This window comes from Schistocerca serialis, chromosome 1 (assembly GCF_023864345.2).
Source record: "Schistocerca serialis cubense isolate TAMUIC-IGC-003099 chromosome 1, iqSchSeri2.2, whole genome shotgun sequence".
Lineage (NCBI taxonomy): Eukaryota > Metazoa > Arthropoda > Insecta > Orthoptera > Acrididae > Schistocerca > Schistocerca serialis.
The window spans coordinates 788,235,857-788,262,714 of NC_064638.1; the positions used below are offsets into that span (position 1 = coordinate 788,235,857).

Sequence of the window (26,858 nt, forward strand, 5' to 3'; positions counted from 1 at the left end):
CTTCAGAATGCGCAGCACACTACTAGCACTTACATTACTCTCACGTACCGCTTGCCTTGGAGATTTTTCAGGTGAACACTGAAACAGTTCCAAGACCGCAGTTGTGGAATCATCACTTGTAGCTGTACGAGGTCGCCCTCATCGACCTTTATGCACATCACACACAGTTCCATGAATTTCGAATTTGTCTCGTAGATGTGTAATTGTTAACCTTGAAGGTGGTTCTGTACCATACTCACTTCTCCACTGTCTTCGAACCGCAGCTATATTCTCAAAAAAAAAAATGGTTCAAATGGCTCTGAGCACTATGGGACTCAACTGCTGAGGTCATTAGTCCCCTAGAACTTAGAACTAGTTAAACCTAACTAACCTAAGGACATCACAAACATCCATGCCCGAGGCAGGATTCGAACCTGCGACCGTAGCAGTCTTGCGGTTCCAGACTGCAGCGCCTTTAACCGCACGGCCACTTCGGCCGGCTATATTCTCAAACTTCCAGTACCACTTAATTATCTTCTTCCGCGCCTCAAAGCTCAAACGCACGTCCGCCATGTTGCAGTTACTTCCTTGCCACTGCTACCACCTGTTGAAGAAACATAACATTACTTCCTCACAGATATTTAACCTTGTAGATCAGGAAATAAATAGTCTATGACAGTTCAAAGTGTGTATACATTATTTGACACACCATATATAAATTGTGTCTCGTGTGTATGTTCCACATTTAGTCCTAAGCCACTAGACCGATTTCAACTAACTTTGTACACACATATTTTACTGTCGGGTAACAATTACTGTGTGGGTGAGAACCACATACCCATCAAGGGGATGGGGATGAAGAAGAAGCGTAGTCCACGGCACGTGAAATCCTAGATTTTATTCAAAAAAAAAAAAAAATGTTCAAATGTGTGTGAAATCTTATGGGACTTAACTGCTAAGGTCATCGGTCCCTAAGCTTACACACTACTTAAACCTAAATTATCCTAAGGACAAACACATACACCCATGCCCGAGGGAGGACTCGAACCTCCGCCGGGATCAGGCGCACAGTCGATGACTGCAGCGCCTAGACAGCTCGCTAGATTTTATTCATCTAGCGTTTTAGAATGAGAGCACTTAGTGACCTGCAATAAACTTTAGACTTAAGCTTAAACCTTTATGACATTTCCTGTCACTGGCAACGCCTGTAAAATGATGAAAGGAAATAACTGTTTATCGCTAACTTCTTTTCCCCTATTCGTGCAGTAAAAGTACCGAATGAGATATGACATTATGCACTGATCGGCCAGACCAAAAACCTGCTATGGATATAAACCCGTCCAGACGATAGCTGCGTCACCTAGCGAGAAGTGACTACTAGTCACACGTGGTGCATGTAGTGTCAGTGCACATGCTGTCCGGGTGTGGAACGGGCAAGGTACGCGATCTACCTGTGTTTGACGAGGGCAGATTGTGATGGCACGGAGTCTCGGTATGAGCATTTCGGAAACTGCACGATTATTGAGGTATTCGAGGAGTTCTGTGATGAATGTGTTCAACACTTGTCGAACTATGGTGGAATTAACATCAGACTTCAACGCTAGGCAGAATACGTGTCTGAACTGTGGCGGAAATAACTTCAGACTTTATTGCTGGCCAGAGTACAAGTCTGTCTGGACACACAGTGCACCGAACACTCCTAATGGTGAGCCTTCGCAGCCGACAACTCATGCATGTGCCAAACACCACGATATCGGCACTTTGCGTTGGAGCAGTGGCAGTGCGTTCCATAGTCTGACTGAATCCCGATACCTTCCTCATCATAGCAATGTCAGGACGCGCAACCATTGTCTTCCAAGGAAACAGTTCCTTGATACCTATACTGCGGGACGGAGACAAGTTGATGGCGACTTCCATCATGCTCTGGGGAATCCGTGGGTCCAGTGGAGCTCGTGCAAGGCACCATGACGGCCAAGAAGTATCGTACACTGGTTGAAGACCACGAACATCACATCATGACAATCATGTTATACTATAGCAGTGGCATTTTTCAACACGATAATGCGCCGTGTCACAAGGCCATGGGTGTGACGGAGTGGTTCTAAGAAGACAGCGGCAAGTTCCAGTTGATGTGGTGCCCCCCCCCCCCCAACTCACCAGATCTAAACCCGATCTAACACATCTCGGATGTGATTGAACGTGGCGTCAGATCTCATCGACCCCTACCCGGAATTTACGGGAATTAGGTGACTTGTGTGTGCAGGTGTGGTGTCAGCTCCCTCCAGCGACCTACCACGGCCTCACTGCTTCCACGCCACGACGCGTCGCCGCTGTCATCCATGCCAAATGTGGACGTACCAGCTATTAGGCAGGTGGTCATAGCGCTATAGCTGAAAAGCGTAAATTAGTTCTTCTTTACTGCAAATGTATTCGTGACGCACTTTAGAAACAGTATTCAAATACACCACTGAATGTATGTGGAAAATTATAACACTGTAGGACCAATAGTTCAGGAGATAAGACGTCATAAACAATGATAAGCGTAAAAAAACTGCCCTATCAAAAAATGGTTCAAATGGCTCTGAGCACTATGGGACTTAACATCTGAGGTCATCAGTCCCGGAGAACTTAGAACTACTTAAACCTAACTAACCTAAGGACATCACACAACACCCAGTCATCACGAGGCAGAGAAAATGCCTGACCCGCCGGGAATCGAACCCGGGAACCCGGGCAAACTGCTCTATCATACATGACGTTTTTACTTATTTGTTACTGCCCCTATTCGCAATAAATTTCACAGACAGCATCCACATATGCCGCTGAATGTACCTAACTCATAATATCATTGTACAATACATAGTTCATGAGATATGACGTCATAAATAGTGAGATGATGATAAAATGCCGCAACGTGCATGACGTTTACATTTAGTACTTCGTTGTTAGAAAGTCCATCCGATACACAATCAGCAGACAGTCTCCATGTTTGCCGCTGAATGTACCTACAAAATTATGTTACTGTACGACACATAATTCAGAAGACATTACGTCATAAATGTTAAAAACGAGGCGAGATACTGCATCGTAAGGGCATGGACACACAGCTATAAACAAATGCCTGGAAAATGTTGAGTTTCTCAGCTAGTGTTTTTATAGATTGTGTTTAACAACTTGATACGGGGCGATACAGTTCCGCACTGTCGCCTGATAAACAAAGTAAGAGCCTACGGAATGTCAGACCAGCTGTGTGGCTGGATTGAAGAGTTTTTGGCAAACAGAACACAACATGTTGTTCTCAGTGGAGAGACGTCTACAGACGTTAAAGTAACCTCTGGAGTGCCACAGGGGAGTGTTATGGGACCATAGCTTTTCACAACATATATAAATGACCTAGTAGATAGTGACGGAAGTTCCATGCGGCTTTTCGCGGATGATGCTGTAGTATACCGAGAAGCTGCAGCATTAGAAAGGTCTGCAGCGGATAGGCACTTGGTGCAGGGAGTGGCAACTGACCGCTAACACAGACAAATGTAATGTATTGCGAATACATAGAAAGAAGGATCCTTTATTGTATGATTATATGATAGCGGAACAAATACTGGTAGCAGTTACTTCTGTAAAATATCTGGGAGTATGCGTACGGAATGATTTGAAGTGGAATGATCATATAAAATAAAATGTGGGTAAGGCGGGTGCCAGGTTGAGATTCATTGGGAGAGTCCTTAGAAAATGTAGTCCATCAACAAAGGAGGTGGCTTACAAAACACTCGTTCGACCTATACTTGAGTATTGCTCATCAGTGTGGGAACCGTACCAAGGCGGGTTGACAGAGGAGATAGAGAAGATCCAAAGAAGAACGGCGCTTTTCGTCACAGGGTTATTAGGTAAGCGTGATAGCGTTACGGAGATGTGTAGCAAACTCAAGTGGCAGACTCTGCAAGAGAGGCGCTCTGCATCGCGGTGTAGCTTGCTGTCCAGGTTTCGAGAGGGTGCGTTTCTGGATGAGGTATCGAATATATTGCTTACCCCTACTTATACCTCCCGAGGAGATCATGAATGTAAAATTAGAGAGATTCGAGCGCGCACGGAGGCTTTCCGGCAGTCGTTCTTACCGCGAACCATACGCGACTGGAACAGGAAAGGGAGGTAATGACAGTGGCACGTAAAGTGCCCTTCGCCACACACCGTTGGGTGGCTTGCGGCGTATAAATGTAGATGTAGATAGTGATCAAAATGCCTTCCCACAATGTGCAGTTGACAAATGAGTGGAATACAATACGTGAAAACAAATTTTCAGAATGGAGAATCATTTTCAGGCTCTCTCGCGCATTTGACAATGACTCGACGAGTTCTTCACAGCCTTGTACAGTAAACCTTTAAGTTATTCGAAAATCTCGAGATGATTCTTTCATTTCGGAACCTTTTATTCGCTTTACATCTTTGATTGTAGAATGAAATTTTCATTTTGTGCTAAAGCATTATTATATTTTGAATCTTTGCTAAAAGGGTTTGCGAAGAATATTTTCTTATTTAACTCACCAAATCGGAGCTTCATTGCGTACTAGGAGCTAAATTTATCTACTTAAAAGGGTCATGTCACAAATTCACTCACTGGCAGCTGACGCAAATTAGGAGAAATAAAAAAAGAAGAACTGTCGACGAGAAGACGCTGGTGAAACCAAACTAGGAAAGGAGGGAGAGGGAGAAAGAGTGCGGAAAGAAAATGAGAGTAGCTTGCGAGCTATAGCGGTAAGAGACACGCTGGAAAGTCGAGATAATGCAACAAAAAAGCGGCGTGCCTGTGGGAACATGCCAATAAGATACCTTTTTCGTTTCATATTGTCAGGTATCCCCTTTGACCTATGTTACTGTGTTGATTGCATACAACCAATTGCCACATACACAACACGTTACTGCGAAGACTTATGTCTGCATTAAATTGACACATGAGCTCCTGTTTCCAGTTCTGTCTCATATTGATTTCTCCTTAGTAAGAAGAGTGCGCTTTTAGGAGAGTGACTAATATTTTGTCCGCTTATCTTACCAAAACAAATACAAAATTCATGTCTATATGTCCGACAGTTTCAATGCATTTTTTAAAATTTATTTTATTTTGTTTACTTTTTTCCCAAACTGTCTCTGAGTTTGATACCTGTCTCATAAATACCACTCAACATCTGTTTGCTAATTTTCAGTATTTCAAAATGTATTAATGCGTGAGACGATTGCATTTCCTCAGGGTCAGATTTCGTTTTACCTTCGGAGCAATGCTACAGATCAGCCTATAGAAATGTTGCAAGAGACAGTGCTTCGCCGACGTTTCTTAGATGCAAGTAAGGAGTGACCTGACGTGCCTAAGTTTAAATCTCAGATAAACTTATTTGAAATAGTACTCCTTGGATAAATGGAACAGCGTGGCAGAATGGTACGGCGGATTGCCGTAACGTGATGACATAGGTGCGCATATTCTGTTCTGTGCACCAAAATGTTCTCAAAATAATATGATCCAAAAAATGCGGATGCTACTAGGCATGCTATTGAGATGAAGACAGTAGGACGTCAGTGAACCAATAAAGCTGTCTGTTATTCATCTTATTACATCAAACATGAATTTCAGAACTAAAACACAATATTTTGAGAACAGAATTGTTTGCTACATTTGAGGTTGTTACAGAAGAAAATTCAGTAGCTTTGACCACCTTTCGGCACCCACAGATTATATAACTACTTTCCGATGATCTCGGAAAATCATGAACAGAAACCGAGACACGTATTCACCGAGTAGATTCATGTTGTAGTCAAGAGACACTCCAACAGCAAACCAACATACAGCAGCACCGCCATCAGAAAGTTCTCCTTTGTAATTATTTAGAAACACTTAAACTACCCAAGAGGCGGACTCTATTTGTAATCAGACATGTATGTATATCCAAATCGCTAATCCGAATATATTTTTCACTATTCAGTTTACTAATTCTTTTCATTCTTACTAACAGTGAGTCACCAGTTCGTAATGGAATACTTCACATAAATATGTTTTGTGAAGAAACTCAAGCACCGTTTAAATCTATACGCTTTTCAAACCATGGACACCTGCGAGAAGTGACATCTTACCATAACAGACATCTCCATAAGAGCAATGAAAGGCAGTTGAAAATTTGTCTTTTTTTTTTTTTTTGGTGGACTTTCAGTGCGTTAATAAGATCTTTACTTAGTGTTTGTTCTCGTTTAAAATTTTCTGTGTGTATTATTATTGTTTCACATGCGTTCTTAACTGATATCATGGACAAGGTTTCTTCACGTTTTAATAATGCTGGTCGAATCAATTCTAAATACTGGTTAAACAGCAAAGGAAGTAAAAGTGTGAAAAAAATTAAACATGTTGTGCATTCTGGGGCAACGAACTTATGGTCTAGAAAAATTAATTAAAATGACAGGTTTAACAGGCCTATTGACTTCGCTGTACCTAAGTGAAAGATTGAGCGTTTCATCTGCCGGATTTTTGGCCCTACCTAGGCCTACTTTCCTGTGTAGTGCGTATTTCTTACATTTCATGATCCTCCGTCACTGATCATTTAATCATCTTTAAATGCTTTGAATCCATCTGTATTATTTAGTTTCTCAGTTTTCTCATTTTGGTCTAAAGTTATTTTGTTTTGTGGTTATATGCATGTAAGATATGTCTCCTGGATTCCCCGAACATTAATGGCAGTAAGTTTCGCTAAATACACTCCTGGAAATGGAAAAAAGAACACATTGACACCGGTGTGTCAGACCCACCATACTTGCTCCGGACACTGCGAGAGGGCTGTACAAGCAATGGTCACACGCACGGCACAGCGGACACACCAGGAACCTTGGTGTTGGCCGTCGAATGGCGCTAGCTGCGCAGCATTTGTGTACCGCCGCCGTCAGTGTCAGCCAGTTTGCCGTGGCATACGGAGCTCCATCGCAGTCTTTAACACTGGTAGCATGCCGCGACAGCGTGGACGTGAACCGTATGTGCAGTTGACGGACTTTGAGCGAGGGCGTATAGTGGGCATGCGGGAGGCCGGGTGGACGTACCGCCGAATTGCTCAACACGTGGGGCGTGAGGTCTCCACAGTACATCGATGTTGTCGCCAGTGGTCGGCGGAAGGTGCACGTGCCCGTCGACCTGGGACCGGACCGCAGCGACGCACGGATGCACGCCAAGACCGTAGGATCCTACGCAGTGCCGTAGGGGCCGCACCGCCACTTCCCAGCAAATTAGGGACACTGTTGCTCCTGGGGTATCGGCGAGGACCATTCGCAACCGTTTCCATGAAGCTGGGCTACGGTCCCGCACACCGTTAGGCCGTCTTCCGCTCACGCCCCAACATCGTGCAGCCCGCCTCCAGTGGTGTCGCGACAGGCGTGAATGGAGGGACGAATGGAGACGTGTCGTCTTCAGCGATGAGAGTCGCTTCTGCCTTGGTGCCAATGATGGTCGTATGCGTGTTTGGCGCCGTGCAGGTGAGCGCCACAATCAGGACTGCATACGACCGAGGCACACAGGGCCAACACCCGGCATCATGGTGTGGGGAGCGATCTCCTACACTGGCCGTACACCACTGGTGATCGTCGAGGGGACACTGAATAGTGCACCGTACATCCAAACCGTCATCGAACCCATCGTTCTACCATTCCTAGACCGGCAAGGGAACTTGCTGTTCCAACAGGACAATGCACGTCCGCATGTATCCCGTGCCACCCAACGTGCTCTAGAAGGTGTAAGTCAACTACCCTGGCCAGCAAGATCTCCGGATCTGTCCCCCATTGAGCATGTTTGGGACTGGATGAAGCGTCGTCTCACGCGGTCTGCACGTCCAGCACGAACGCGGGTCCAACTGAGGCGCCAGGTGGAAATGGCATGGCAAGCCGTTCCACAGGACTACATCCAGCATCTCTACAATCGTCTCCATGGGAGAATAGCAGCCTGCATTGCTGCGAAAGGTGGATATACACTGTACTAGTGCCGACATTGTGCATGCTCTGTTGCCTGTGTCTATGTGCCTGTGGTTCTGTCAGTGTGATCATGTGATGTATCTGACCCCAGGAATGTGTCAATAAAGTTTCCCCTTCCTGGGACAATGAATTCACGGTGTTCTTATTTCAATTTCCAGGAGTGTAAGTGCAATTTTCGTAGATCAATGTTTCGTTCATTTTTAAATAAAGACACTTTCATTTTACTCAAAAAAGTGGTCATGGTGTTGGACTGCCACGTTGGCGACTCGTGTTCAAATCTCACTTCTTTCACTATTCGTTGTATTTAATTTTTTGTCTCTGTCGTGGTGTAATGTCCGTTTGCAATAGCGGGGTCTAAGGACTGTACCTCTAATGACAGTTGATTCTGCACAACTGCTCTATTAGCAGCCGAAATTAAGTGGCTTTCGGATGGGAAGCGCAAACATTTGACGGCAAGGCGACGAGTCTACCGAACCCTCCAACGGAAAACACGTCTGGTGTGTCACAAACGGAATTAGTGACAGTATAATTATGTGATATATAGCACGAATATCTGACCGACGATCCTAATTTGTGGGCTTGATAAGTGGGTGAGTGATGCCTTCTTGCCAGATTTAGGTGTTCGAATAATTGTGAATATGATCACTCCCAAAAAAAAAAAAAAAAAAAAAAAAAAAAAAAAAAGAAAAAAAAAAAAAAGATGAAATCATAGCAGTTTGTTACAGAAGTTGCATCAAATGAACGTAACAGTTACAAAGACACACAGTTTCTCGTTGCTCTGACGAGGCCTATGTTTTTAACGTTTCTGAAGTTACGTTCCGTATTGAATATCTTTATTGTAACATACTCCACACCTGTTTTATTTGTTGTTTTCATTTGGGTGATACATCTATGTGGTGTCTCGCCTGTTCTCACTATTCATCACGTTTATTTGCCACAGTAAAGTATTCTTACCACATGACTCAATTCCATAACCAATGTATAACATGACAACTGCAAAGACTAAAAGACAACAAGCATTTCAAAGACCGGATGGACGGTTCACAATGTTGTGAATAAAGGGAAATAAAACAAATGAGACGAGGGTGTTCTGAATAGAGTTCGTCCGCTGGACAGTGAAACACTGTGACCACATACCACCACGCCACTGCTCATCACATTCGCTCAATGTTGCAGTTCCTACCTTGAACCGTCACTGTTTCCCTGTACCTTTTTTTCACAGTTCAGTACAATTTCTTTCTGTTTTTATGCTTGACCTGTGTTCCGTGTTTGACGGGCCTCCACTGGGCTATTTTACCTTTAAATCTGAGGGGGTGCGATGGGGAGTTGCCCTTGTTAGAAATGATCCTCCCTTATTCAGTCGCAAGCCTGTGACACACTCTTACCTATCAAGAGCACCAAATTCCAATTGTGTGAATTCTACTATAGATGATTCTATATTTCTACCAATTCAGAATATAAAATTGTGATTTACTTGGTAGATTGTATGTACTCAAGTAACTCACTAATCAGACTTTTAAACTGACTCTGTTATTTTTGAGAATGATGGCAGGAGCAAAGTGGATGTGTATTTTCTGTCTGGTTTGAATTTTACTTTTTTTTACCAGAGACATAAAGCTTGGATATTTTAAATGCTCAATGTATTTACCTGAAACGAATGAGTCGTTTATTATGTTTATTAAGGAAGCTTGTCTGTTCAGTACACTTTGTTTCAGCACATTATTGGTACTTCATCATAGCCTAAAGGCTTTTTACTTTTCAGGTTTAGTGCGGTTTTTGTTAATTCGTGTTCTCTGTATGGTAGTAACCTCTCTGTTCTCAGTCCATGATTATTTACAGGTGTTGTGTTCGTTGTTAGTACTTTTTTGTAATTTCTCTACAATAGTTAATAAAACAAGCTCGTTCACACAGTTTGCTGTGTGGATCATTTATTGCATTATCACCCTCCGTTAGCTGTACTTCATTATGCTTCTGTCTATCTTCCACTGTTCCCTGTTAAGTGATATCCCGACACTGTGTTTCATTATAAATTATTTTATAATTGAATGATTTTTTCAGCTATCTTTGACTCTTTTTGTATCTGAGATAGGAACTTAAGGACTTCCGCTCATTAAGGCTCTTTTTCATGGAACTAAGGTATCTAATGACTTGGAAGGACTTCTTCATACCGGCTGTTATTCGTATGGTTTGGTGAAGCACTGCCACTGACATTCAGGAAGTTTCTTTTTTTTTTTTAAGGCTGCAGTTCAGATAATCTTGTATTTTGATTTCTTATCAATGTATTTAGTAGGAGTACACTTTAGGGACTTTCTCCATACTGTTACTCTTTGTCAAAAATAGTATGCGAGTCTGAGATATTTTCTGGCAACACCACAGATTTCTCTGTCCATATTTGTTGACAAATGACCGATCATCGTAATTGTAATTTTCCGTGTTGCTCTGCTGACCAAAAGCAACATGCCAAAAGATATTTGTGGTGGCGCCACTACTACCATTTGTGGTATTTGTGTTTATATTGATGTCTCCAGACCAAATTATGTCAACTTTTGTAGTTTAGACTGTACGTAAAACATCTGTTAATTTACTGAAAAAGTATCCGCACTACATTTGGTTAAATGATAGAAAAATCATGAACTTCTTGTTGATGTCAAGCTGTGTTAATGTAATAGTTGATGTGTCAAGGTGATGTCTTAACTTTCTGCATAAGATCATGTACTCATTTAAACTTCATTTCTGAAATAGATGCATTATCCTCCACCTTTGAAATGCTTCATAAATAAGAAGTTGTCCTTTCGTACAATGGAAATAAAGCGTGTTCATTCTGTGCTCAGTGAGGTACGGTAGTGTGATGTTCAAAACCTGGAGCTCAGTTTCAAGTTGATGTATTTCATTTTTTATTGAGAGCATGTTTCGAAGAGGAGTTGTATTTCCAGTGGTTTATTTTTCATTGTGACATGTAGTAAGCATTTCATCTGGCGCGCCAGATTCTAGTGAAGCTTTATTACAAAACTTTTTTAAGCTGTCAGAGATATTACGTAGACAGGGGACTCTGACATCTGGATTTATCCAGAAAAGGATACTACAGATAGTTCACCACGTGTGACCCAAGACCTGCTCCCTTACTTTCATGAAGTACTAATCTTCTCTTCCCAGGCCTGTTTAAGTGTAGCCCAATCAAGTGAAAGCCCACCTATCGTTAGTCCTGGGTGGTACAATCCTTAAGCTTCCTAAACCATAGTGAACTGTGGTATACATTTCTTGTTCCTAATCCTACCTGTGACATATCTCTCCTTAATACTAACTGTACTCTCTGTGTCCCTACCTTGCCACCAAGTACAAATCTTTCCCTGTTTCCTTCAACTGTGCCTCAATTTTCCTTTCCTGCTCCCAATCAAAAAATTCCTGCAATATGCTCTGCCGTTCCAAGTGGGAACTTCTGTTTCTCCAAAGTCCTGCTCACTAAATCCCCTTCTCATTCCCCCTTCCTCCGATCCCCAGTGGAACATTTTACCACGAAGTACTTGACAACAACGATACAACGATGTCAAAAGGCATGTTAAAACTCGTCTCTTCTTCATTAGAGTTGGCAGACTCTAAACTTACTATTTCATAATATTTAGGGGATCATTCCCTATGTGTTGTTTACTGAAGTATCCTGTTATTTCCATAATATGGAAGTGTGCAGCCCCTGAAGGTACACAGAAGGAGGAATTTGATGTCCACCCTTGAGTTTGTTGATGACGAGTGGAGACAGTGACAGGCGTTTTTATCTTGTGGTGCAGGATGAACGTGGCGGTGCTGCTGGTGCTGTCGCTGACGCCGGAGCTGGAGGGCGCGCTGGGACAGCGGGCACCCTGCTACGAGTGCGAGGTCTACAAGGACCAGCACCCCCAGTCCAGGCCCTACCAGGAGGTCAGTACACTACTCTCGCTCACTACAGGCCAGCCCTAACGGGAAGTCACTGTGCCTTACTTTGTTATGAAGTTTGGTTCTGATTTGAACAAAAATGCGGAACATCTACATGTAGAAGAGGATATTGGATGTGTGTATCTGTGTACCTGTTATCTCCTCCTGAGCCCCTTGATCGATTTCAGCCAAATGTGACACAGCAACAGTAGGCCTCACGAGTATCAGCACTATGAGTTTTATAGCCTTCTAGCCCCAATTGGAGGATATATGGACAAAAAAAGGTGCCCTCCATGACAGTCATAGTGTGTGAGAACAGCATCAGCAAGTCGAATGAACCTCATCTGCAGTCCAGCGTATATATATTAGAGACAGTTAAACAGTTTTTCAGGTCCCAACATGTAGGCTGTCCTGCATGACAAGTAAGTTGTGTTGGAGTAGATTTGGCCGGCTTTATCAACCAGCTTTAAATCGCTGCCTTTACGTCAGAGGTACAGAAATAAACTGAATTTCAGCGTCTACTCATGTCGACAAGGCGTGGATGGGAACAGACCAATGCTCTCCAGTGAATTTTAGCAGGAGAACTTTTGTGAAGTTCGGAAGGTGGGACACGAGATACCTATGAAAGTAGAGCTGTGAAGACGGCTCGTGAGTCGTGCTTGGGTAGCTGACTTGGTAGAACGCTTACCCGCGAAAGGTGAAGCTCACGAGTTCGAGTTGCGGTCCCACAGACAGTTTTGACTTGCCAGAAAGTTACGTATGAGCACACACACTCCGCTGCAGAGCGAAAATTTCCTTCTGGGAACACTCCCAGGCTGTGGCTAAGCCATGTCTGCACAGTATCCTTTCTTCCATGAATACTAGTTCTGCAAGTTTCGCAAGAGAGCTTCTGTGAAGTTTTTGAAGGCAGGAGACGAGCTACTGGCCGAAGTAAAACTGTGAAGACGGCTCGTGGGTCGTGCTTGACGCTGGCGCGGTGGCTTAGCTTGTTCCGTCAGAGGTATAGCTACCCTCTGTAACAAAAAAACTGAAGGAATGGATGAACGATGAACTTGAACAAGCGTCGTGGGACGTCCGTCACGAACAAATACAACGACCAATAACGAAGGTTCAGGTAGAAAGAAGAAGCGATGAAGAGATGGACGAGGAGGAGGAGGAACTGAGAGGGGAGGAGTGAGAGAGGCAGAAGGCAGGTAGACAATGTAGAGGGATGGTGGGGGACTGGGGGACAGAGGTAGATATAAGTGGGAGGATGTGATGGAGAGGGAAAGGAGGGAGATGTGTTCAATATCTGTATCGAAGCCACTGGGAAGAAGCTAGTAGAAAATAAAATACACTGCGTGCAACAAAAGTGAACCACTCAGAAAGGCCAGAGAAACGAAATATACCTTCATTGTGTGAGAGAGCATATAATGTTCTTTCAATGATTATAAAAGCTAGAAAAATTTGCAACAAATTAAGCATTTAGCAGTTAACGTAAGGCCCTGATGAAGGCTAGCTGCAACGCTGGCCGAAACGTTGGCGCATTTTAAATTATGACGATGCGGCCTGATACCCTGAAGAATTTTATTGAAGAGATTAAGCAGTATGCCCCACTTAATAGTATGACTTTGCAGCGCCTCTGGGCTGATGCCTGTACTGATTCATTTCGGAAAGGTGTAATAAAGTTGTATCCCCAACCGAGCCAAGCTGGCCCACAACCGTTGTCACTGGTCGTTGATACTCTGAATAGAGGCACTGGGCTACAGTTGACATCCGAGCTGTTCCAACACATTTTCTATTGGGAACATACCTCTGATCTCGCTATCCTTGGAAATACCTTATCATCATGCAAGCAGTTGTAGAGATATTTACCATGTGCGGACGAGCATTGTCTGGTTCAAAAATTGCGCCATGACAGTATCTCATGAGAGTTAACACATGGCACCGCTGTGTCATCAGAGATCCCTCAGCACTAGTAGTCATGATCTGAAATCACATCCGATGGCTCCCCATACCATGGTTCCAGGAGTAACACTGCTACGACTTTCCAAAACACTGGAAGAACAGTACTGTCCCCAGGTCTCCGCCATACTTGCTGATGAAGGTTATCTAGTATGGTACACAAAAGTGATTTATTTCTGAGGACAATGCAACTCCGTTCTTCAGCACTCCATATTTTCTGGTCATGGCACCACTCCGTAAGAGACCGTTTGTGTGATGGTGTTATAGAGGAGCTGAGCGGATGACGCCTCTGCACGATGTCAGGAATCGTCTGGAAGCGCTCGTGACACTATTGTGACAACTTTACAAACGGAGGTGCACCGTTGGCCGTAGTTGCCTCCTGCCCTGGTCACAGACCGACTCTCGGTGTCGGACGGTGCACCAGTCCTTGCGCCTGCGTCCTAGCGAGACGTCGTTCCTCTTACCTCGATACGGATGTTTAGCCAGCCTGGTACAGCACAGATGGCTGTTACCGGCTAAGGGAGTGTACTCGATCCCTCTCCGTGCCTCTTGTTCTCTGGACCACCCCATCCGCAGCGTGCTGTAGATGACAGGCGTTGAACCCACTACTGTCGGATTGGTACTCCCCGCACCCGGATGAGCTTATGCGTACCGGGCGGTGGTGCGCCAAGAACCCTGGTTGCCTTCTTCGGTCTAACACTCAGAGAGTACAGCACCTGGTAGTGCACTGCTGCTGGTAGTTCTTCAGCTCTCCCTTCAGTAGTGGTTGATGTGACACAGCATGGATCTCGTCAGTGGAGTTCAGCTTTGTGGCACTCCACAACTGGCTGGTACTGCGCTGGTTGATTTGAGACAAGAGTTACTAAAAAAACAAGTTCATGGAACGAAATGTCGTCGACACGGATTCCATCGTTCCCATTGACCTGAACCGTTCTCCCCCGCTTGGAGCTGGGGCTCCGCTAATTAAGGAGCTTTCCATGGTTCTGTGACGTCCGGTTTTTTAGCGATGACCGCATGTGGCCTCGTTATTCTGCTACCTTTGCTTTAATTCTCTCTTAGCAGCTTGTGAAATTGGTCTATGAGTGTTTTCCCGGGCATGTCTATTGCTTCTTGCGGCACCCCGCGGCGCGAACGACCGTGCGTGTTACTTTGCTTAGCCGTTGTCCATTTATGTTTTCCCGCTGCGTGTGCTCTCTCTCACTCATCTACTGCAGAGTTGCAGACTGTGCTGCCCGTCTGTCTTGCATCACCATACTTCCTGGTCCGCCGCTAATCGTGGTGTAACCTGCCTATCTTGCGTGAAGGTGGCTGAACTCTGTTAAAAATTTTATAACTCGGAATCCGTACTACTCTGTGACGTAACAGTGTTATCGGCAGCCTACGCATGAGACGATAGTTCCCTTAGTGTGACTGCTTCTAGTCGCTCGCCAATAGTAAGGGATGATGGTTATTCAATTATTTGTTTTAGAATGACAGGTGCAGAAGTGAAGGGGTTACAATATTCTTTGCTCACAATAAGGCGGTGCCTCCTTCTGTTTGTCAAGACGTGGTCGACCAGAACCTTGGAAATTACATAAGATTGCTCCACAAATCTGAATTTAGCACAATTCGACTAGCTGACGAAATGCAAGCCCTCATGAAGATCCCTTTCAGACAGGGTCGGGTGCTGATAACGCTGTCTCACACAAGTAATCAGCACCTCCGTGTCCCTCAGAGTAATTATTGAAAAGCTACGAGACGGGGTAACAACATTGCACATGAACACCACTGAGGCACTCTGGTCGTTGACCTACCTATGAAACTGAATAGCAAAACTACTCAGTTACATATCCGCCGATGTTGTACATGTGTACGAAGTTACATCGACGTCCGACCATTTCTTCTAGGTGCTTCACATTTTGATCAGGCAGTGCGTAATCTCGTTTGTAAAGAGTGAGCAGTAGTATTAACATGTACAGGGTGGTCAGAAACGGTCTAGAGCTTGTGGGCGAGGGAGGGTGTACTGAGAAATAATTGTTAATAAAAAAACCTATACTTTACGCCATATAGCAATGAAGTTGGCCAATCAGTTTAATGCAAGTTAAAATTCAATCACTTGAACGCAGTAATTCTCAGACATCTCTGTGAGAGTTATCACATGTTGAAATGTTAATTACCAGTTAAATGCGCTACGTTTATTCGGTTTGAGGAAACCAAAGGAGGAACGCGTCTGGCGACACCTTCTGTGGCACGACGAGTGACTGGCTAACTTCAACACTAGTTATCTCGGAAACGCCGCAGACTATCGGATTTTTTTCTGGATAATTATTATCAGCACAGCCTCCTGTGCAGAACCCTTGAAAGAGTTTGACTGTTTCTGATCACTCTGTATAATGTTTTCATTTAGAATTAAAATTTTCCATTTTACACAGAAATATCAGTGTGTTTTGAATACTCATGTATCAATTGATTGGTAAATAAAAATATGAAGATTTTATTTTTATAGCATTTACATTTTATAATAGATACAGATTTTAAATGAAAGTAAGAAGAGTAACTGCCAGCGAGAATCGAGCAAGTCACTTTACTGTTACAAGAAATACATGCTACGCACTCAGCAACCGGCGGCTCTGTTAAATTGTCCGGAATATTTTTCGATTAATAGCACTTGAAAAATCTTCAAATATTCAAACAGGATTGACTCAAATTTCCCTGCGAACTGCTATAGGAAATCGAAGTCCAACATGGCCTTCAAATGCTATAAACATGAAGAAAAATGAACAGAACTGGTGAGTGAGGTCCCCTCGTGAGTGCAGGCGTATTACTTCAGTTATGTTAATGTGGGTTTGTTTGATGTCAGGCTAGCTTTTGTATTCTTTTTGAATATTTTCGTGTGCAAAATTTAACGGTCAGATAATGAACAGCTGAAAAATGCACCTGTCGGAGCACAAAGACGGCGAATATGCTCCTGTGTAAAATATTGTGACAGAATTTTGGGGAACAAGCCGCCTTAATCCGCATACCGCCATCGTTGACATAAATTTTGGGACGCGAGAATATTCTGCACTCTTTTTACACAGAACATTCTAAAACCCTTTACTTAGTCTCTGCAGCGAACGAAGCCTCTTCGTTACTAGTGTCTCCTTCAGTGTCACTTTTACTATCTCCCTGACCCACTGACTTTGTTTTTGTCCCATTCTTTTTCTCTCACACTGCGAGTCTCTTTCCTTCTGTCTTAGATTCTGGCGTCTTTCTCTTCAGCTTATCTCCCCTCCAAACGTGTCCTTGGGGACGGTTTGCTCGGGCTTTTCACTTCGAGACCAGGAAACTTTATAGTGCAGCTAAAGAGGATGCGAGAAAGGGGACAAATTTTGTCATGTGTAAGTTCGCCGTTGTGAAGGCGGGGTTCCAAGCGCTGTTCCCCCCTCCCTCCCCCCCTACCACTCCCCCAAGCCCATCTATGGTCTCGACTTACTTCTTTTTTATTTTACCTGTCTTCCTCCTTTTTTCTCCAACTGCTCCTACCTCCACTCATTTCTGTCTCTCTTTTAATGCCACTGTCTCTCACCAACAATCACTGTGTGCTCCCTTTTTATCTCCTACTGATATTGTCTTCATCCAACTCTCTTTCTCTTCCACTGATACTTCCATTCTGCCATTATCACCACCTCCTCCGCTGCTGGTAAGCCTTTCGGGATATAAAGTCGTGGTCCACGAAGCTCTTCTGTTCCTAACGCTTTGTCCAAAATTGCGTTGGATATTTTCAGAGCAGTAATGCCTCTGAAGATACCCAGCGCAATTCTGGACTAAATGTCAGGAACGGAAGAGTATAGTGAATCATGACCTAATACCCCGAAAGCTTTACCAGCAGCAATGTCATTCGGTTGTAAAAGCCTTCATTTTGTCATCAAAAGGCTCTAGGGGGAGAATTTCTCAAAATCAGTTACACGTCTGGAATTTTCACCTGAGAAGAATCCATATTTAATTCGTATTTTAACTTTATTGTTGCATTGTAGAGACTCGACTCCCACACCTAATTTTTTAATGCTGTAGAGGATTTTCTAGACGATCTGTGTTCATTGGATTAATAATTATACAGAATTACAGTACGATACATGGATTCTGTTGACCGTAAGATACTGCATCTGCATTTATTTCTTGCTAGGAATGTACATATGGCTTTTTTAAACAAAATACATTACCTTAAATTTAGATCTATGAAAGCTGTGACAGAAATGACTACTTATAGACATAAGAAGAAATTCGAAAAGATACAAACTTAATAGAAAGCAGAAATAATACAGTGATGTGCGATAGTGTTGTTAACAAGTCAGGGAGAGTTTTATCGCAAGACGAGATGTCTGTCCTTACAGAATGAGGGAACTGCGCTAGCGTATCTATGAAAGTACCATATGAGGATATTATAGCGAATGTAGAGGCAGGTATACGTACTCTCCCCAAACGAACGGCTAACGCTACCCGGACTGAAACCACCAGAGAAATGCGCAGCCGTAAATCTTTGGAAAGTAAATTAACGAAAGGTGAGAGAAAGGCTGCTAGAGATTTAAATAAAGATGAAGAAATATTCTTCCTAATGATAATGGGAATGCTTCTGTTCTTATGCATAAAGACGATTATCGAAGCAAAATTTTGAATCAAAAAAGCACAACGAGCTTAAGAACGATCCTACAACTGCCGTATTTAGGAAACTAAATGATCTGATAAAATCATCTAGTTCTGTTCCAAAAAAAGAAATAGAGCATTATTAAAGACTGAAGTTTTGTGTCCTAGACTTCATAGCCTACTGATACCCGTTGTGAGTACTATCATTTCCCCCACGAATGAAAAGCAAGATATCTGGCGACTCAATTACAGCCATATACTGAGAGAACGGACTCATATATAAACGACTCACATCATTTATAGAGACGACTGAAGGGCTAATTCTGTCTCCTGAAGATATTCTTGTAAGTCTGTGGTCCCAGTAAACAAAGTTATGGGTTTTTGAACGGATATTTTCCCCATGAGATTTGTCTGCTGTTTTCAGACGTTCCCTTACTTCCAGCCATTTCCATTGGGATGATGAATTTTATGTAGAACTTGATGGTGTAGCAATCCATTAGGTGTTGCAGTAGCTAATATCTGTGTGAAGAAACTCCAAGAGTCAGCTTTAGAAAAGCAAATAAGAAACCATCTCGCCAGTATCGGTTTGTGGATGACACATTGGTGGTCTGACCGCACAGAAAAGAAGGTTTGGACGAATTCTTTGGTTTTCTAAATAAAATAAACGAAAAATTCTGTTGCCTATGGAAACAGAAAATGAAAACAGAATATCTTTCTTGGGTAGTATGAGACAGACCGATGGAAGTTTGGCATGTAAGATATTTCGAAAAGTAATGCACACGGACAGATATTTATTTAAGAACTCTAATCACCATCCACAACAAAAGAGAAGTGACAGTAAAAGTCTTGTCGATCGAGCCAAAAGGATTTGCAAGCAGGAATACCTGCACGCCGAATTAAAACATCTAAAGCAAGATGTCGAGAAAGATGACTACTCAGAGAGAGACATAAACAGAACTCTATGCGCAAATAACGGAAGACCGAAGGACAAAAAGGATAAACTGTGGTGAAGGTATATAGTTTCTCTCCTTTTCATTAGAAACGTTACAGATCAGATTTTACAGAAGAACGACATTAGACCAGTTTTTAGACAAACAAAGAATGTAAGTCAAGCACTTTGATCTGTAAAGGATAAACGTCCTCTGTCTTCACGTGGCGTATACAAATTTCCGTGTACATGTGGTGAAGTTTATACTGGAACAACCAAGAGATGTGTGAATACACGGCTAAAGTAACACGAAAGTCATTTCACGAACTTCCAGCATGCTGGAGTAACTTGGGTTAGCAACTTCTGTTAATCAATAGAACGAAAAACCAGTCCAAGTAGCAAATTTTATTTTTCATTCGATGGCCAATTTTGGGCCGAGAGCCATTGTCAGATTAACATAACGAAGTCGAAAATGGCATTTCCAAAGATGTCAACAAAATTTGTAACGTACAGTTACAGTGCATACACAGTTGTCTGTATGCGCTGTGAATGTACGTTACACATTTTGTTGACATCTTCGGAACTGCCATTTTCGACTTTTTTATTTTGATGTGATAATGGATCTCTGACCAAAACTGGCCATTGAATGAAAAATAAAATATTAGGAACTTAGACTGATTTTTCGTTTTATTGACAAAACTCATTGCCGACTAGGGAAAATAGACAAATAGGCTGTAGCAGAGCGTTCTTTTCAATCAGGAAGTCACGAAATGAAGATTCCTCAAACAAAAGTTTTATATACGACGACGAACTATTATCGACGGCTATGTACAGAAGTCATTTAAATACGTAAGCATAAGGATAATTTTAATAGGAAAAAAGAGATCATGAAACATATTGACAGCAGCTCTTCAGAATCGCTAAATAGATTTTTATCTTTGATAAGAAGACAGTCGATAGTTCATATTCGACACGGATCATCTCTGCTTATCACGTGTAAACTCTGGTCACGCCCCTTTTTCTGCATTATACGAACAGGGTGAATCACCTAAGACTTCTGCCACCAACATTGCGAAAGTGTAAAGTGCTGTTGATGTACGGTTTTCACAGAATGGATTGTTAGTCAGTGACTCGTGTTTGTAGCCAATGAACACATCGTAACATTACTTAGAATGTGTGTTTTTGTGGAAACATACATTTTTTGAAATGGAACTGTGCCTTTTGATTTGTTCAAATGGCTCTGAGCACTATGGGACTTAACATATGAGGTCATCAGTCCCCTAGAACTTAGAACTACTTAAACCTAACTAACCTAAGGGCATCACACACATCGATGCCCGAGGCAGGATTCGAACCTGCGACCGTAGCGGTCGCGCGGTTCCAGACTGAAGCGCCTAGAGCCGCTCGGCCACTTCGGCCGGCATTCCTATTGACTTTAACACAGCAAAAGTAGGGTACATTACTATGTCAGTGGTGTTTGTTGCAGGATTCTAGTGCGAGTGGTTTATGAGATATTAAATTTGAAGCGTTCCCCCACCAACACTTGTAAAATATCAGTGGTAGCAAACATTAAAGAACGACAAAAGTACATAAACTAATTATATGTATTCCAACAATACACGGGACAATTGGCCAACTCGGGTTGTATTCATATAGTCACTGGCAACGGCAATACACGTTACCTGTGTGGTATGGAACGACTGTTGCACTCGTGCTAGCGTTTCAGCGGAGATGTACGAACAATCTACTATAATACGTCATTGCAGATCATCGGGTGTGGTTGCTGTGTCCTTGTAGACAGCATCTTTCAGCTTTCTCCACAGAAAAAGTCTACAGGCGTCAAATCCGGGAAACGAGCCGCCCGAGGTACAGTCCTCTGAGCCCAATCCAACGATTTGGAAACAATTCGTGAAGACAAGCTGTAGTACTTAGTGCATTATAGGCTGGACAGCTATCATGTTGGTACCACAGGTTCCTCCTAGTCGGCATAGAATCATCTCCTAGCAACCTCTGTCAGGAAGCTGCAATGCTTGCGTGCTTTCGCTGTTCTATCTATGAAAAACGCTCCTGTGAGCTGATGGTTCACTACCCCACCCCTCACGTATACATTCCACGGACGCTGACGTTCCACCCGACTAAGCCATTGGGGACTGTCAAAAAACCAATAGTGCATGTGTCGGCGGTTTACCTGGGCATGATACGGAAATGTGCCTTCATCATGAAAGAAGACACATGTTACACCTGGAGCATCCTGTCTTAACATCCATGTACGGAAGTTAACACGATTCTCATAGTAATTTCTGTGTAGCTTGTGAGGGAGATAAATGTGATAGCGGTGGAACCTATGTCGACGGAGAAGGCATGGGACATTTGCCTAGGTCGTGCTACTTTATCGCCAGATTGAGCGGCACCTAACGTGCTGATCAACTGGAGCAACAAGAACATTAATTTCCCACTCTTTTATCGTCACTTGTTTCCTACTGCTTCTTTGTCTGGTTGTTATAATAGCACTCTCATGTAAGTAGTTGAATAAACTGATAAATACCTGCCGAGATGGTTGACGTCTTTTGCGATATCCTTCAGAGGAGCTAATGTGCTGATCAGCTGCAACAAGAGAATTAAGAATTAATTTCCCCCCTCCCCCCTCTTTTCTTTCGTCACTTGTTTCCTACTGTTTCTACGCGTTACACCACCACTTCGAGTCGTGCGGTAGCGTTCTCGCTTCCCACGACCGGGTTCCCGGGTTCAATTCCCGGCGGGGTCAGGGATTTTCTCTGCCTCGTGATGGCTGGGTGTTGTGTGTTGCCCTTAGATTAGTTAGGTTTAAGTAGTTCTAAGTTCTAGGAGACTGATGACCATAGATGTTAAGTCCCATAGTGCTCAGAGCCATTTGAAGCATTTTGAACCACTTCGAGGAAACTGGCTAAACAGGTTGATAAATAATTGCCCAGATGGTTAACGTCTTTTGTCATATCTTGCCGCATACACCTTAGAGGGGCGAACTGCGCTCTTCTTATACTCCCCAAACACCACGAGGATCGATTTTTTGTGCATTGATAAATTCCAACGTCCGTTCATGACCTACTGCTTAGACTTTCACACCCTAACTGACTAGCAAGTCGCAATGCATTCAAGCGACATACAAGTGCACTATAAGCAAACATAACAACGTAGCACCTAGCAGTTATGCAGATAGAATGGCACTAAGTGCCGGTGTGGAAGCTTCTCAAAATGACTCGCACTAGAATCCAGCAACAAACGCCACTGACATTCTAATTTACTCTGTTTTTAGTATGTTAAAATCAATAAGCATCGATCCAAAACGTGTACTTTTGCACAAAAAATACACTTTCGAAGTAATATTACAATCTGTTTACTAGCTAACAACACAAGCCGATGACTAATAATCCATTGTGTGAAAATCCCCATCAACAGTGCTTTCTATTCCAACAATATCTGTCGTGCAAATGTTTGGTAATTCACCCTGTACAACACGAATTCTGTAAGTCACAAAAGTTTTGACAGTTTAATTACCTCGACACAATTTGTCACATATAAACAAGAAATAAGGACGCAAAATTTAAGGTTAACATAAAATTGTCTTTCACCCCACACAAATTCGGTTTAAACTACTTTACATAAAGCTACACAACATTTCTAGGATAAGCCTACACTATACCAAAAATGAGAAAGTAATTTTTTGTGAAGTATTTGCGTCACCAGGTTTCAAAGTGCAATACCTTCCAGGTCAAGGCAGCCTGCAGAGGCTTGAAGTGCCCATTATACAGCTGCATCGCATAATTGCCGACATGGTTAACGTATTTTGTGATATCTTGCCGCATACACCTTAGAGGAGCTAGTTTCATTAGATAAAAAATGGCAACTAAAAGCATAGTCCAGTGGCCTCAGAACCCTTGTGATGACCTCAGAAACATTGCCATATGTTCACTACGCCAGTTAAAACAACATTTACGCCTCAGACGGGATATTACTTGCATATTTCATGTACATAAAAACGGAAAGTTTGAACCTCTGGATCTCGGTAACGGACAATGATATCGAAAAATGTTCCCCAGGAACGTCACCTTAAGAACATATGTTCAAAATTTCGACAATTTCTGTTGAGTAGAAGTGACAGATGTGGTGATCCCCACAGCTGGTATTCTTGGTATCCAAAACTTATCATTTCTCGGATCTGTCTTGATCACGGATGAAGATTTCCGAAAACGGAAATAAATAATGTTGCAGGATTTGTGTTCAGAATGCACAGTCCAAATTTCACCCATTTTCTGTTGTTGATTATTTAGATAATTGCGGCCCACTGTGCAAAAAGACTAAAAACTCAATTTTGCTGTTTTCTGCTTAAGTATGGTTACTTCGAATCTCTGGATCTCTGTAACGGTTAACGGTAAACAAATTTCAACGTTCCCCGAGAACACTATCTTAAGTACGTTTGGTAAAAATTTGGACGATCTGCTATAAATAAAAATTGTTACACAAATGTCATGAGTTTTTGGGGCTTTCTCAGTAAACCGTCTAAAGCCCACCCTAGGCTACACCAAATGCGGATGAACCAAACGATTTCTTCAACTTGTCTGAGCTGGGTGAAGTGTGTATGTAATGTTTAAATTTTCACCCTTTTCTATAGTATAGCTACAGTACACCGCTTTTCTGATGGGTATACAAATGGTTTCTAGCCCATGGGCTATCCAAACACTTTAACCCCACACCTCTGTGATCAACAGAACCCGATATATGACAACACGATGAATCGCATTTTCACGCATGGCTTTTAGGAACTTATTGGTACATTGTACGGGCGTGTGCGGACCGATATCCTTACAACGACATACGTAGTTATGGGGTATCCCGCTTGTATTACGATAGTCATTCATGATACACGATGTTGCAAATTATATTGATTCCAATAGCTAGTACTATCACATGGAAGTTATGGTGTACTAAAAGTAGCAGTTTAATTTGGGGCAGTGACTAAATTTCGACGTTATTGAATAGATGTGTACAAAATTCCATGTTCGCTTTAAGAAACATAATTAATTTTCTGTGCCGTTTGTACATTTTAGAAAATTTTATTACATACAATAGCTAGTACACAAAGTAAATAAGTATTGACACTAAGTGCATAAGTAATACTGTGTTAAGATTGCCAATGTATCTGGCAGCAAACCCTGAGAATTTAATTCACATTAATTAATTAATGATAGTGGGCATTAATATCCTGCAATCTCGACAATCATCTCTGTCGATTTACAAGTTTCCAAACTGCGCTGCTTTTGTGTAGATTTTTGAGACCGAAATGGGTGGGGGGAAGGGGAAGGTGGGGAGAGGCAGTGAATCGGGCCAAGATAGAATACTAGCGCCGCTAGTTGGCCTGATTTGATATCCGCACTGAGTGTAGTTTTTGGACAGTTCCCACAGCTATCCACGCACGTTCCAGGTTCGCTCCTCCTCACCTAATGGATATCTGGTAGAAACTGCGAATAACATGATTGACAGAAAAATGATACACAAGACTTTCCTTCCGAAATGTTGACACGATTGTGACGACGGGAAATTAATATTGCCATACAACCAAATAAAAATCTTTCGCACACGTGGATGAATGTTGGTTCGTCACGAATGGAATCTGACACTGTTGATAAAGGTGATGAAAAAAAGTCAAGAATTAACTCATTTCCAAAATACTATGTTTTGATTTCTTATTCAGTGTCATATACACATTCTATTGCTGTGATAAATGAGTCCATAACAATTTTGGACAAAACTTGAACTTATCATTGTACTTTTAATCCTTGAGCGATTATGTAAGAGGAAAAGACAAACAAATCAATACCATCACCACTTTTGCATCGCTCTTAAAGGTCCATCTCATTCTAACAGCTGAGACGTGGTTCAGTGAGGTCAAGGTGGTTCTCCAGTTTAAGGTTAGCTGCTGTGTCCTACAGGACAGTGAAGATCTAGTTACTATTCTCCATTGAATTCCCAATGCGCCAAACACTGTCACAGAAATTATGGAATAAGCATATCGTAATCTGATGAAATTGATGGCGGGATGTTTGTGTATTGAAGACCTCTGCTGTAAATAATGGTAGGAAACTAGTTGGTTGTTTAGAGAAATTGCTCAGTAAAGTTACAATAAAATCTAATAAATAAGGTAGTTCAGGTTCATGGAACGTAATTTTTTATTGCGGTAAGTTATTATTTTAAGATATATGTAAGGTAACCACATATTTTTGAAATGATAAATTCTACCCATAATTTCACCCTTAAAAATTTGTCACCGCATAGGAAACATTGTTTGCGTGAAAACTGAGTGGACTTAACTTGGTTAGAATTGACTTAGCTCTGTTTAATTGCTGGGCGAATTAACTAAGCATTGCTGTGAAACCACTCAAAACTACAAATTAATACGTCCTAATCGTCTCAGTTTTTGATACTAGGATTTGTAATATCAAGTTTTGCAACAGTACAGCATAAAACACCAAAAATTGATTTGTGATTTACCACTATATATAACCAGTTTTAACAAGCAACTGAATAGAGCACATAAACTATGTTAAAGATGGCCCGTACCATTTTCGTCATCACTCTGTCATGTACTTTCATAAGAAGTGTGGTTGACAAGAAGAAGGTTGACAAGAAGAAGGGCCCGGTTGGTAGGACATGTTCTGAGGCATCAAGGGATCACAAATTGAGCATTGGAGGGCAGCGTGGCGGGTAAAAATCGTAGAGGGAGACCAAGAGATGAATACACTAAGCAGATTCAGAAAGATGTAGGTTGCAGTAGGTACTGGGAGATGAAGAAGCTTGCACAGGATAGGGTAGCATGCAGAGCTGCATCAAACCAGTCTCAGGACTGAAGACCACAACAACAACAACGTGGTAAGCGACACAACTACATTCGTGCTCTTGCTTAAATAATTATTCGCATTTATCTGAAGAGCAACAATTTTTGTAGTGTATTTGTGCTGGGGAACAAATTCTGGATTTGTATCTGAGTCGTAGGTACCCACATTCATCCTCAGATTCGTACAAATCATCCCTGAAAATATTTTCGTGAGACAAACACTGCAAGCGTTACCAATATCCACAACCACGTTTTTGCCGCTTACCATTGTTTTCATGCACATATTTCGATAAATTTACCATTAATCAGATTTTTAAATTAGAGACAAATCTGTCTTTTCACAGTTTATCGTGGAACTATCAACTAACGTGAATAAAGCATGTTTTACAAGCAATGTCCTAATTCTCATTGCCTATCAATTTATTATTTACAGCTGAGATCTACATTTATAGAACGGTGCGGAGGATTAGATACTATGAATAATGTTAGTTTTGTGAAGACGCTGGCCACACAAACAAACTTGTTAAGAATTATGTAATGTTATAAATATTCTTACCATAGGAGAAAAAAACTGTAACAACCATTAACATAGAAATCTATGTCCACATACCGAAAACTGGTGACAACAGAAAAGAAAAGGAA

The 26,858-nt window shown here is 42.3% G+C and overlaps 1 protein-coding gene across 1 annotated transcript in view; it reads left to right on the forward strand.

Moving 5' to 3' along the window:
* The window catches only part of LOC126433663 (CCN family member 4), a 383,910-nt gene that overhangs the window by 185,521 nt on the left and 171,531 nt on the right, over nt 1-26,858 (forward strand). The window contains exon 2 of the mRNA XM_050090450.1: nt 11,751-11,880. Coding sequence (XP_049946407.1) covers nt 11,752-11,880 — 129 coding nt within the window. The 5' untranslated portion in view covers nt 11,751. The remainder of the gene's footprint in view (nt 1-11,750; nt 11,881-26,858) is intronic.